The sequence below is a fragment of the Pongo abelii genome, chromosome 20 (assembly GCF_028885655.2).
Source record: "Pongo abelii isolate AG06213 chromosome 20, NHGRI_mPonAbe1-v2.0_pri, whole genome shotgun sequence".
Lineage (NCBI taxonomy): Eukaryota > Metazoa > Chordata > Mammalia > Primates > Hominidae > Pongo > Pongo abelii.
In genome coordinates this window covers 51,470,347-51,483,944 of record NC_072005.2, presented here as the reverse complement: position 1 = coordinate 51,483,944, position 13,598 = coordinate 51,470,347, and the positions used below count along the sequence as shown (strand labels likewise).

Sequence of the window (13,598 nt, the reverse complement as noted above, 5' to 3'; positions counted from 1 at the left end):
TTGGTGAGACAGTCTTGCTGTTGGCCAGGCTGGAGTAGTGCAGTGGCACGATCTCAGCTCACTGAAACCTCTGCCTCTCGGGTTCAAGTGATTCTCCTGCCTCAGCCTCCTCCTGAGTAGCTGGGACTACAGGCGCATGCCACCATGCCTGACTAATTTGTGTGTGTGTGTGTGTGTGTGTATTTTTAGTAGAGATGGGGTTTCACCATGTTAGCCAGGATGGTCTCGATCTCCTGACCTCGTGATCCACCCACCTTGGCCTCCCAAAGTGCTGGGATTACAGGTGTGAGCCACTGTGCCCAGCCAGGTTTCTCTTTAAATGCTCCTTTGACAGAGAAACCTCCCCTACCTTCCCATCCACTCGTCCTCACCTTCACAGTTAAAATGATGTTCCACATTCTTGTCCTTCATGACACTTATCAGGTTTGTATGATTGTTAGTTCATTAATCTTTTTTTTTTTTTTTAAAGACAGAGTCTTGCTCTGTCACCCAGGCTGGAATGCAGTGGCGCAATTTCAGCTCACTGCAACCTCTGTCTCCTGGGTCAACCAGGTTCAAGCGATTCTCTGGCCTCAGCCTCCCGAGTAGCTGGGATTACATCCGTGCACCACCATGCCTAGCTAATTTGTTTGTTTTTGAGACGGACTCTCACTCTGTTGCCCAGGCTGGAGTACAATGATGCAATCTCGGCTCACTGCAACCTCCACCTCCCGAGTTCAAGCGATTCTCGTGCCTTGGCCTCCCAAGTAGCTGGGATTCCAGGCACATGCCACCACGCCTGGCTAATTTTTGTATTTTTAGTAGAGACGGGGTTTCACCATGTTGCCCAGGCTGGTCTTGAACTCCTGACCTCTGGTGATCCACCTGCCTTGGTCTCCCAAAGTGCTGAGATTACAGGCATAAGGCACCGTGCCCGGCTTAATTTTTGTAATTTTAGTAGAGACAGGGTTTCACCACGTTGCCCAGGCCGGTCTCAAATTCCTGACCTCAAGTGATCTGCCTGCCTCATTCTCCCAAAGTGCTGGGATTACAGGTGTGAGCCACTGCACCCGGCCTAATCCATTGATTTTTGTTTGTTTGTTTGTTTTTTTGAGACAGAGTTTCACTCTTGTTGCCCAGGCTGGAGTGCAGCGGCGCGATCTCGGCTCACCGCAAACTCCACCTCCCGGGTCCAAGCGATTCTCCTGCCTCAGCCTCCCGAGTAGATGGGATTAGTGGCATGTGCCACCATGCCCGGCTAATTTTGTATTTTTAGTAGAGACAGGGTTTATCCTTGTCAGGCCACGCTGGTCAGGCTGGTCTCGAACTCCCAACCTAACGTGATCCGCCCACCTCGGCCTCCCAAAGTGCTAGGAATACAGGCGTGAGCCACTGCACCTGGCCCCCTTACACTCCTAATTATTGAAGGCCTCTGCCTGGGCAACATAGCAAGACCCCGTCTCTACAAAAATAAATAAATGAAAGCAGCCAGGAGTGGTGGTGTGCACCTGTAGTCCTAGCTATTTGGGAGGCTGAGGTGGGAGGACTGCTTTAGCCCAGTTCAAAGCTCGCAGTGAATTATGACTGCACCATTGAACTCCAGCCTGGGCAACAGAGTGAAACCCTATCTAAAATTTAAAAAATGTATTGAGGACCCCAAAGAGTTTTTGTTGATGTGTATGATTTCTATCAATATTTACTGTATTGGAAATTAAAACTGAGAAATTTTAGAAATATTTATTGATTCATTTAAAAGTAGCTGGGTGCAGTGGTGTAAACCTGTAATCCTAGCTACTTGGGAGGCTGGGGTGGAAGTATCGCTTTAGTTTGAGACCAGCCTGGGCAGCGCAACAAGACCCCCATCTCTAAAAATAAATAATAATAATAATAATAATAAATAATTAATTTTGTGTTGGCCCGGCGCGGTGGCTCAGGTCTGTAATCCCAGCACTTTGGGAGGCCGAGGCGGGTGGATCATGAGGTCAGGAGATCGAGAGCAGCCTGGCTAACACGGTGAAACCCCGTCACTACTAAAAATATGAAAAATTAGCCCGGCGTGGTGGCACGTGCCTGTAGTCCCAGCTACTCGGGAGGCTGAGGCAGGAGAATTGCTTGAACCCGGGAGGTAGAGGTTGCAGTGAGCCAAGATTGCACCATTGCACTCCAGCCTGGGCGACAGAGCGAGATTCCATCTCAAAAAATAAAAATAAAAATAAAAAATTAACTGTATGTTAATATAAGTTATATCTTTTAAATGAAAATAACCATGTTTTCCAAAATAAAAAATTTTTTTTTGAGACAGAGTCGCAGTCTGTTGTCCAGGCTGGGGTGCAGGGGTATAACTAAGACTCACTGCAGCCTCCGCCTGCTAGGCTCAAGTGATCCTCCCACCTCAACCTCCCAAGCAGCTGAGAATGTAGGCACGCGCCACCAAGCACAGCTCATTTTAACATTTTCTGTAGAGATAGGGGTCTTCCTAAGTTGCCCAGGCTGGGTTTTTTTTTTTTTTTTTTTTTTTGAGATGGAGTTTCACTCTTGTTGCTCAGGCTGGAGTGCAATGGCACGATCTTGGCTCATTGCAGCCTCCACCTCCTGGTTTCAAGTGATTCTCCTGCCTTAGCCTCCCAAGTAGCTGGGATTACAGGCGTGTGCCACCACGCCTGGCTAATTTTTGTATTTTTGGTAGAGATGAGGTTTCTCTATGTTGGTCAGGCTGGTCTTGAACTCCCGACCTCAGGTGATCCACCGCCTCAGTCTCCCAAAGTGCTGGGATTACAGGCATGAGCCACTGCGCCCGGCCCTCCAGGCTGGTCTTGAACTCCTGGGCTTAAGCCATTCTCCCATCTTGACTTCCTAGAGTCCTGGAATTACAGGCATGTACCACCGTGCTCAGCCTGAAACAAAAATTGAGTGAGAACAAGGGCATCATTTTAATTTTTGCAAATCACTTTCACGTCAGGCTTAACAGAAGACAGCTGGGTCCTCACGTGTGTGTCTGCATTTGGTCTGTTGCAATATCATGGAAACTGCACTGGCCGATATGGTGAAACCCCGTTTCTACTAAAAATACAAAAAAATTAGCCGGGCATGGTGGTGCACGACTGTAGTCTCAGCTACTTGGGAGGCTGAGGCGGGAGAATCGCTTGAACACCAGAGGTGGAGGTTGCAGTAAGCCGAGATCGCGCCACTGCACTCCAGCCTGGGGAAGGCTGAGACCCCACCCCCTAACTAAGTATTATTATTATTATGGTGTATCATATATTATGTCAATATTATTATGATAATAATTTTTTTTCGAGACGAGGTCTTGCTCTGTTGCCCAGGCTGGAGTGCAGTGGCCCATTCTCAGCTCACTGCAACCTTCGTCTCCCAATTCTCCCACCTCAGCCTCCCAAGTATCTGGAATCACAGGCACCCACCACCATGCCTGGCTAATTTTTTGTATTTTTAGTAGAGATGGGGTTTTGCCATGTTTGCCAGGCTGGTCTCAAACTCCTGACCTCACGTGATCCGCCTGATGCCTCAGCCTCCCAAAGTGCTGGGATTACAGGCATGAGCCACCGCTCCCTGCTTATGATAATAATTTTGTACTTGTAGACCCCGAAGGGGTGCTGGGGAACCCCCTAAGGTTCTTTGAGCTGCGGGCTGAGACTCACTCCCTAGCTTTTGGTTCCACAGGACCCAGATGTGTGTATGCTGAAAACTGAACACCTTTGGAGCCAAGGTGACCTAGGTTTAAGAGAAAACTCTGAGTGCAAGCAGTGAGATCCAGTACTTTTAGCCCCTTTGGGCCTGGTGTCTTCATCTCTAACATAGTGATGGCGGTGATAATAATAATAAAAGTACATCCCTGCAGGGCTGCAGTGAGGCCCACAGGAGATAAGGCTCAGAATCATGCCTGCCGGTCACAGAGCATGCAATCAACATTTGCTATTATAACTTGGGAAATGTCATTTTATTTTATCACCGGCACATTTTATTCATGCAGTTAATTTATCCCAAGGCCTGTCCTGTGCTGGGCAGTGCTGGGGACAAGGTGATGACTGAGATGGCCTTGACCCTGCCCTTATGGGGCTCCCAGTTCAGTGGGTCACGGAGTTTTTATTTGAGGAATTGCTCCGGCTGGACGAGGTGGCTCATGCCTGTAATCCCATCACTTTGGGAGGCTGAGGCGTGTGGATCACCTGAGGTCAGGAGTTGGAAACCAGCCTGGCCAACATGGTGAAACCCCGTCTCTACTAAAAATAAAAAATTAGCTGGGTGTGGTGGCGGGCGCCTGTAGTCCCAGCTACTCAGGAGGCTGAGGCAGGAGAATCACTTGAACCTGGGAGGCGGAAGTTGCAGTGAATCGTGATCATGCCACTGCACTACAGCCTGGGTGACAAAGCGAGACTCTGTCTCAAATAATAATAATAGTAAAATAAAGGAATTGCCCTGGGCACCAGGTCCTGGAGGTACATGAGTTCTCAAGGCTGAGAAGGCAAGGAAGAACATTCTAGGGAATGGGAACAGTATGCAAGAAATCGTGACAAGTGGAGAACGGCATGTGCTCTGGAATGGCAACTACCCAGGGTCACTGAGTCCATTCCTTTGCCTCCAAAACATCCCAGTTCTCTTGCTGGTGAGAAACAAGTGTGTATATCTGGTTCACCTCCCCTCTTTCCCCCTTTCTCATTTTGTATAAATAGGTCCTCCATTCTGTTTTTATTTTTCTTTCCTTTTTTCTTTCTTTTTTTGAGACAGAGTTTCGCTGTTTTTGCCCAGGCTGGAGTGCAGTGGCGCGATCTTGGCTCACTGCAACCTCTGTCTCCCAGGTTCAAGCGATTCTCCTGCCTCAGCCTCCCAAGTAGCTGGGATTATAGGCATGCGCCACCACGCCTGGCTAATTTTGTATTTTTAGTAGAGATGAGGTTTCATCATGCTGGCCAGGCTGGTCTCAACCTCCTGACCTCAGGTGATCTGCCCTCCTCCGCTTCTCAAAGTGCTGAGATTACAGGCGGGAGCCACCGCGCCCGGCCCGGTTCTGGGTTTTGTGTGTGTGTGTGTAAGTCCCACTTCTGATCCAACCTCAGTCTCTCATGCTGCAGATCTTTCCTTTGCTGTACATCCATCCACAGCCTCTCCAGCGGAGACTTGGGATGTCCCACCAAAAAAGGTGCCCGGGAGGACGCGGAGTAGGGGCTAGGCGCCTCCACTGCCCCCCATCCGGGGGCCTCCGCTTGGGGCCGAGTGAGTCAGCCCCCGGCGGCTCCCGCGTCATCCCGGCCGCTCCGCTCCGCGCTATTTCGGGCTCCGGGCGCTATAAATAGAGGCTCGCCAAGCCGAGCCGCCCCCCTCCACTCGGGCCCCCCTGCGTCCCCGGCCCCGCCGCGATCGCCGGGCCGCGCGTCACCGCGGCTAAGTTTAGAGGCGGGCGGGGACGCCAGCCTGGTCACTGCGCCCCCCGGCGGTGCCCGCTTCCAGAGCCTTCGGCCGGGCTGCTCTCCGCCCCCCGTTCAGGTCCCCTCGGGCGGAATTGGCGGTGAGGGTCCCGTCCTTACAGTCTCCGTCCCCACCCCACCCGTTCCGGGGCGAACAAAGGGCTCGAAGTTGAGAGGAGGGGAAGGTTTGGGACGGGAGCAGGGGCCGTAGCTGGGGAGTGGCCCAAACTGGAGTTGCGGCTGAATTCTAGAACTTGGGGCGTTTGGAAGAAAGAGGCGGAATCGGAGCTTGGATACGGCTGGGGGATTCGAACGCGCAACTCTGGGAGCCGGGGAGATTCGAATCCAGGATTCCAAAGTTTAGTTTTGAAACAGCTTAGGCTGGGAGCAGTGGCTCACTACAGTAATCCCGACACTTTGGGAGGGCGAGAAGGGAGGATCGCTTGAGCCCAGGAGTTCGAGACCAGCCTGGGTCATAGTGAGACCCCCCCCCCCCGCCCCCACTCCTCTACAAAAAAATACAAAAGTTGGCCAGGCGTGGTGGCGCGCGCCTGTGGTCCAGCTACTCGGTAAGCTGATGTGGGAGGATCATCTGAGCCCGGGAGGTTGAGGCTGCAGTGAGGTGTGATCGCACCACTGCACTCTAGCCTGGGTGACAGAGAGACTCTGTCTCAAAAAAAAAAAAAAAAAAAAAAAGAAAAGAAAAGAAAAGAAAAAAAGAAACTGAGGGTAGAAATCCAACATCCAACTTGGAAATAACGTAGAACCCAGGGCAACTTTTCCCCCTCGCTCTTAACTAATGTTAACCGATTCAGAATTCCACTGATCGCAGGTGGCGGGCCCTTTGCCGCACTTCTGCTTCAAGGAAATGGATCGGGAGCGGGGACTGGACCGCCTTCTAGGGGGTCCTGTCCCCGCTGGGTTCTGGCGGAGCAGAGCGGCCCCGGCTCCCCAACACTTCCAATCCTCTTGTGGTGCACCATCGCCCCCTGGCAGAAAACGCAGGAGTTGCAGGGTTAAGTCTGGCAATTCCATTCCCCAAGGGGATAACTGAGTCACAAGCCCTTCTACTTGGGATGACCTACTTCTAGAATTGCTGTATGGTCTTGGATACAGAGGCATATTTCATTTTTTCTTTTTTCGTTTTTTGAGACGGAGTCTCGCTCTGTCGCCCAGGTTAGAGTGCAGTGGTGTAATCTCGGCTCACTGCAACCTCCGCCTCCTGGGTTCAAGCAATTCTCTGTCTCAGCCTCCCGAATAGCTGGGATTACAGGCGTCCGCCACCACGCCTGGCTAATTTTTTTGTATTTTTTAGTAGAGACAAGGTTTCATCATCTTGGCCAGGCTGGTCTTGCACTCCTGACCTCGTGATCCACCTGCCTCGGCCTCCCAAAGTGCTGGGATTACAGATGTGAGCCACCGCGCCCAGCCTACAGAGGCATATTTTCATGGTCCTTCTCATCCAGGGCCTCAGTTCCCTCATCAGTCAAATAGGCTAATGATGCGTAGAGGGAGGGCTACTGCAAGGCCTTACTCTATGGTAAGTGTGTGATCTGTATTTAGTTGATCATAATTATTATTTTTAGAGCCCCTCTTCCTGTAGCTGTGTGGCTCTACTCCCCCCATCGCCTTCTTCACAGTACTGTGTTTTATCTTCATACTATGTAGCAATCGGCAATTTTTTTTTTTTTCTTTTTGAGGCAGAGCCTCTTTTGCCCAGGCTGGAGTACAGTAGCATGAACATAGCTCGCTGCAACCTCGAACTCCTGGGCTCAAGTGATTCTCCTGCCTCAACTTCCCAAGTATCTGGGACTACAGGTGCATACCACCATGCCTGGGAATTTTTTTTTTTTTTTTTTTTTTTTTTTGAGACGGAATCTCACTCCATAGCCCAGGCTGGAGTACAGTGGCTCGAACTCAGCTCACTGCAACCTCTGCCTCCTGGTTCAAGCAATTCTCCTGCCTCAGCCTTCTGAGTAGCTGGGACTACAGGTGCTTGCCACCGCACCCGGCTAATTTTTGCATTTTTTTTTTTTTAAGTAGAGATGGAGTCTCACCATGTTGGCCAGGCTGGTCTCGAACTCCTGGCCTCAGGTGATCCACCCATCTCAGCCTCCCAAAGTGCTGGGATTTACAGGAGTGAGCCAATGCACAGGCCAGCCTGGAAATTTTTATAATTTTTTTTTTTTTGGTACAGATGGGGGTCTTGCTATGTTGCCTAGACTCATCTTGAACTCATGCTTCAAGTGGCCCTCCTGCTTTGGCCTCCCAAAGTACTGGGATTACAGCTGTGAGCCACTGTATCTAGCTTGTTATACCCATTTTAGAGATGAGCAAACTGACACATACGGAGAGGTGAGTTGCTGGTTCAAGGTCACACTGCTAGTAAGTGACCCTGGGGGAATTTTTTTTTTTTTTTTAGACGGAGTTTCCTTCTTGTTGCCCAAGCTGGAGTGCAGTGGCGCAATCTCGGCTCACTGCTACCTCCGCCTCCCGGGTTCAAGTGATTCTCCTGCCTCAGCCTCTCAAGTAGCTGGGATTACAGGCATGCACCAACATGCCCGGCTAATTTTTTTTTTTTTTTTTGAGACAGAGTCTGGCTCTGTCGCCCAGGCTGGAGTCCAGTGGCACAATCTCGGCTCACTGCAACTTCCGCCTCCCGGGTTCAAGCGATTCTTCTACCTCAGCCTCCTGAGTAGCTGAGACTACAGGTGCGCGCCACCACGCCCAGCTAATTTTTGTATTTTTAGTAGAGACAGGGTTTCACCATATTGGCCAGGCTGGTCTTGAACTCCTGACCTCATGATCTGCCTGTCTCGGCCTCCCAAAGTGCTGGGATTACAGGCGTGAGCCACTGCACTGGGCCTCTAATTTTGTATTTTTAATAGAGATGGGATTTCTCCATGTTGGTCAGGCTGGTCTCGAACTCCCGACCTCAGGTGATCCACCCGCCTAGGCCTCCCAAAGTGCTAGGATTACAGGCATGCCCACCATGCCCAGAAAAAAAAAATTAAGTAAAATGGGAAAATATAGACACAGAGATAGACACCCATAGATGAAAGACTGATGTGAAGAAAGAAACAGAGGGATGTCGTGTATGTGCAGGCAAGAATAAATAAAAAGATCAATGAACATAACAGAAATGTCAGAAATAGACGTGTGTGTATGGGAATTTAGTATGTGATAAAGGTAGAATTTCAGAACAGTGGAGAAAAGATCTACCTTTGGTCAACTCGAGACAATTGGTTACATCACTCATAAACAACAACCTCGGTGCACGTTCAAAAATAAATCTTGGCCAGGCGCCGTGGCTCATGCTTGTAATCCCAGCACTTTGGGAGGCTGAGGTAGGCGGATCACTTGAAGTCAAGAGTTCGAGACCAGCAGGGCCAACATGGTGAAACTCCGTCTCCACTAAAAATAAAAAAGTTAGCTGGGTGGACGCCTGTAATCCCAGCTACTTGGGAGGCGGAGGCAGGAGAACTGCTTGAATGTGGGTGGCGGAGGTTGCAGTGAGCCTAGATTGCTCCATTGCACACTCCAGCCTGGGCAACAAGAGCAAAACTCCATCTCAAAAAATAATAAATAAATAAATAAATAAATAAATAAATAAATAAATCTTACATAGATTAAAGCCAGATGACCTGCTCATTCTAGGTCATCACTGTTTGGGACTGTGTCTGTGTCCCTCACTGAACCGTAAGCTCTGGGAGGACAACACGGAGCTTTTATCTTTTACGTAGATAAAAGAAATTATAGAATATATCATTATAGCTGTGCACTGTAAGCCCAGCAGTTTGGGAGGCTGAGGCAGGTGGATCAGCTGAGGTCAGGAGTTTGAGACCAGCCTGGCCAATATGGTGAAACTCCGTCTCTACTAAAAATACAAAAAAAAATTAGCCGGGCGTGGTGGCACATGCCTGTAATCCCAGCTACTAAGGAGGCAGGAGAATCGCTTGAACCCGGGAGGTGGAGGTTGCAGTGAACTGAGATCGCGCCATTGCACTCCAGCCTGGGTAATAAGAGCGAAACTCTGTCTCGAAAAAAAAAAAAAAAGAAAAAAAAGAATTTATCATTATGACCCTGGGTTATGGCAGGGCTCTTAACACACCAAAAGCAAAAGTCAGAACGGAACAGATTGATAAATAGTTGCGCATAAACACAAATAACTTCTGTGCCAAAAATAACTAAAGTTAAAGCCCAAAGTAGAAACTAGGAGGAAACGTTTGCAATATAGGTAACTAAGGATTAGAATCAGAATCCATAAAGTACCCCTAGAAATTAATAGTAATAAAAAAGCCATACAACCCATTTTAAAAATGGACAAGGAATATAAGCAAGCAATTCACAGAAGACAAAATTTATAAGACCAATACATTCACAAAAAACATTCCATTTCCTTAGTAATCAGAGAGCTGCAAGTTACAACAGTGTGATACTATCCTTTCAGGAAGTGACTAATACTAACTCATCAGCCAGGCCCCTGCTCAGATGTCCCTTCCTCCAGGAAGCCCTTCCGGACTCCGGGGCTGAGTCAGGCGCTCCCCCTGACCCCCATCCCACGGCTCTCCCGGGATCTCCCATCCCAGACCTGCCCATTCTGGGTCATCACTGGGAACGTGTCTGTGTCCCTTACTGAACCGTAAGCTCCGGGAGGACAACACGGGGCTGTCGTTGGTCACTGCTGTGTCACCAGCACGGACTCGCACAGGACCGGGAAGAGAGGAAGCGCGTGGGGGGAATAGGTGTGGAATAAATGAATGAATGAGGAAACTGAGGCCAAGTCAATGTCTGAGTTGGATTCAAACTTAAGTCTCTCCTTACTGAGAGGAGGGACCAAGTTGGATCTCCTGCGATCTGTTCTCCACTGAGCCCTGCCAGGATTCCGGACACACAGAAGCGCTCACTAAGGGCTTTGGAACTGAACAGTTTGGGAGCCAGATCCTCTGAGGCCACATCTCTCTCCTCCCACGACCTCCGCGGTCCTCCAGGACCATAGAGAGTTGTACAGAGATCGCCCTGCTCTATGCTCTACTCTCCTGGGGAGCGGGGCCAGAGAGGCCGGAAGTGCGGCGAGCCCTGGGCCGCGCTGGCCGTGCTGGCGGTAGGCCGCCTCGATCCCTCTGCAGTCTTTCCCTTGAGGCTCCAAGACCAGCAGGTGAGGCCTCGCGGCGCTGAAACCGTCAGGCCCGGACCACAGGTGCGGGAGGCGGAGACTGTGGGTGGAGATTGGCAGCCGCGGAAGCCAATCATTGCCGAGTCTGAGAGATGGACAAGGCCAGGCGTGGGGAGGGCTTCCATATGCTAGCCCCGGGGGCCGGACGAACGGAAGGCGGGGGACGGTGGGGACGGAGCCAATAGAATCCGGTGGGGGCGAGGGGCGGAGCGATGGGACTTGTGGACCTGTAAGGGGCGGGGCGAGCCGAAGGTGGAGGTCAAAGGGGCGTGGCGTTACAGAGCCTCGGGCTCTGGGTGTTGGGGACCTGACGCTATGGAGCTCTCGGAGTTTTGTGGGGGACGGCTGTGAGTGGGGGTTCCTGCTGGGGGATGAGAACGTAGACGCCAGTGGCTCACTCGCTCCTGGCACCTTCCCTTTCAGGCTCCAGATGGACCCTGGGAAGGACAAAGAGGGGGTGCCCCAGCCCTCAGGGCCGCCAGCAAGGAAGAAATTTGTGATACCCCTCGACGAGGATGAGGTCCCTCCTGGAGTGGTAGGACAAGGAGATGCGGGGCCCCTGGGAGGCTGGGGGGTGTTAGGAAGAAGAGGATAGGATGGGGCCTGTGGGACTAGGGTGTGGGTTAGTGGATTTGGGGGCCACGGACGACTTGGGGAAACAGTCCTTGGTCCTCCCCGGGTCCCAGTTTCCCCATCTGTGAAATGGATGGGTGGTTCTAAGAGAGGGCTAAGGCAGAGGCCAGACACTGGCATTCAGCAGGTAGCCCCTGATGTGTTTTACGAGGCCAGCAACCTGATTTTTCAAGACATGAATTTATTGCTCGTGTTTAAGAATCGCCAGGTTTTACAATCTTAAAAAAATCTACACTTTAGACATATTTTGGTAAATGGAAGGACCTGGCAATATTGAAATCTCCTTCCCAAGGGAAAACAATCGACTGGTGATGAGCATTGGCTATGAAGAAAAGGAAAGTGGGCTAAGGATATAGGGCATGATGGGGGAGAGGGCCTTCCTACTTTATTTATTTTATTTATTTATTTATTTTTTTTTTGAGACAGAGTCTTGCTCTGTTGCCCAGGCTGGAGTGCACTGGCACCATCTCGGCTCACTGCAACCTCTGCCTCCTGGGTTCAAGTGATTCTCCTGCCTCAGCCTCCCGAGTAACTGGGATTACAGGAGCGCTCCTAGCTAATTTTTGTATTTTTAGTAGAGACGGGTTTCACTATGTTGGTCAGGCTGGTCTCAAACCTCAAGTGATCCGCCCACCTCGGCCTCCCAAAGTGCTGGCATTTACAGGCATGAGCCACCATGCCTGGCTCCTTCCTACTTTAGATAGGAAGGTGAAGGGAGGGCCTCTCTGAGGAGGTGACATCTTGGTAGACACGTGAAAGAGGTGAGGGAGTGAGCCATGGCGACATCTGGGGTAGAGGGAACAGCCAGTGCCAAAGCCCTGAGGTCAGAGAGAGCCTGCCGCGTTCAAGGGCAGCACGAAGTCCAGTGGGGCTGGAGTAGAGAAAGCAAGGGAGAAGTGGTAGAACGTATAGTTTCTCAGGCAAGGAGCAGGGACAGATCTAGAGCCTTGTGGGTGATGGTGACAGCTTTGGCTTTCACTCTGAGGCAGGAGCCACCCACCAGCTCTGAGCAGAGGAGGGACATGAGGACTTAGTTAGGGGACAGACTTCCAGAGGGCGAGGGTGTGGGCAAGGAGCTGGTGAGGAACTGACTTCAGTGGTCCAAGGGTGAAACGCTGGTGGCTGGGACCAGAGTGGAGGCTGAGGAGTGGGAGAGAAGTGGCTGAATTCAGATTTTGAGCTCTCAGCCTTCTGGAAGGGACATTAGGAGGAAAGAGGATGGGCAGCCGTAAAGAAGGGAGAGGGGTCAAGTGCTGTGGCTCACACCTGTAATCCCAGGACTTTGGGAGGCCGAGGCGGGTGGATCACCTGAGGTCAGGAGTTCAAGATCAGCCTGGACAACATGTTGAAACCCTGTCTCTACTAAAAATACAAAAATTAGCCAGCGTGGTGGTACACGCCTGTAATCCCAGTTACTTGGGAGGCTGAGACAGGAGAATCGCTTGAACCTGGGAGGTGGAGGTTGCAGTGAGCCGAGATCATGCCACTGCACTCCAGCCTGGGTGACAGAGCCAGACTCCATCTCAAAAAAAAAAAAAAAAAAAAAAAAAAAATTAGCTGGGCGTGGTGGTGGGCACCTGTAATCCCAGCTACTCTGGAAGCTGAGGCAGAATTGCTTGAACCCAGGAGGTGGAGGTTGCAATGAGCCAAGATTGTGCCACTGCACTCCAGTCTGGGTGACAGATCAAGACTCTGTCTCAAAAAGAAAAAGAAAAAGAAAGGGGAGAGGAACTCACAGGGCCTCAGATGTCCCCCGCTCACCCCAACCAGTCCCCTGCAAACTGCCTTTCTCCCCACAGGCCAAGCCCTTATTCAGATCCACACAGAGCCTTCCTACTGTGGACACCTCGGCCCAGGCGGCCTCTCAGACCTACGCCGAATATGCCATCTCACAGCCTCCGGGAGGGGCTGGGGCCACGTGCCCCACAGGGTCAGAGCCCCTGGCAGGAGAGACCCCCAACCAGGCCCTGAAACCCGGGGCAAAATCCAACAGCATCATTGTGAGCCCTCGGCAGGTGAGGAGGGAGACGGAGAAGTGGGGCCTTGAGGTTTTCAGTGGGAAACGCTGTTCTAGGGATGACTCCAGTGAAAGGAGGTCTGAGTTCCAGCCACTTTGTTCTCGCCATTCATTCATTCAACAGCAGCGTGTGGGCTGAGAGTGCCCCAGCTCTACTTGTTGGGACTGTGGCTGTATTGGTGTAGCTCTGTTTCCTGACCCCAGGTTTGTTAATTTATTCAAAATGTACTGAATGAGGCCGGGTGTGGTGGCTCACGCCTGTAATCCCAGCACTTTGGGAGGCTGAGGCAGGCGGATCACCTGAGGTCAGCAGTTCGAGACCAGTCTGGCCAATATGGTGAAACCCCGTCTCTACTAAAAACACAAAAATTTG

General features: G+C 51.1%; 1 protein-coding gene across 9 annotated transcripts in view; it reads left to right on the top strand.

Annotated features, from left to right (window-relative positions):
* The window catches only part of ERCC1 (ERCC excision repair 1, endonuclease non-catalytic subunit), a 41,375-nt gene that overhangs the window by 16,609 nt on the left and 11,168 nt on the right, over window positions 1–13,598 (top strand). For 3 of the 9 annotated variants that reach the window (XM_054540710.1, XM_054540707.1, XM_054540705.1), the window contains exons 1-3: window positions 10,811–10,922; window positions 10,999–11,110; window positions 13,008–13,223. In XM_054540710.1, the coding sequence (XP_054396685.1) occupies window positions 10,891–10,922; window positions 10,999–11,110; window positions 13,008–13,223 (360 nt within the window). In that variant the 5' untranslated portion in view covers window positions 10,811–10,890. Of the gene's footprint in view, window positions 1–5,766; window positions 5,969–9,849; window positions 10,600–10,734; window positions 10,923–10,998; window positions 11,111–13,007; window positions 13,224–13,598 lie in introns of those variants that run through there. The other 6 variants (XM_054540706.1, XM_024236424.2, XM_054540709.1 and 3 more) reach the window with 6 other exon arrangements.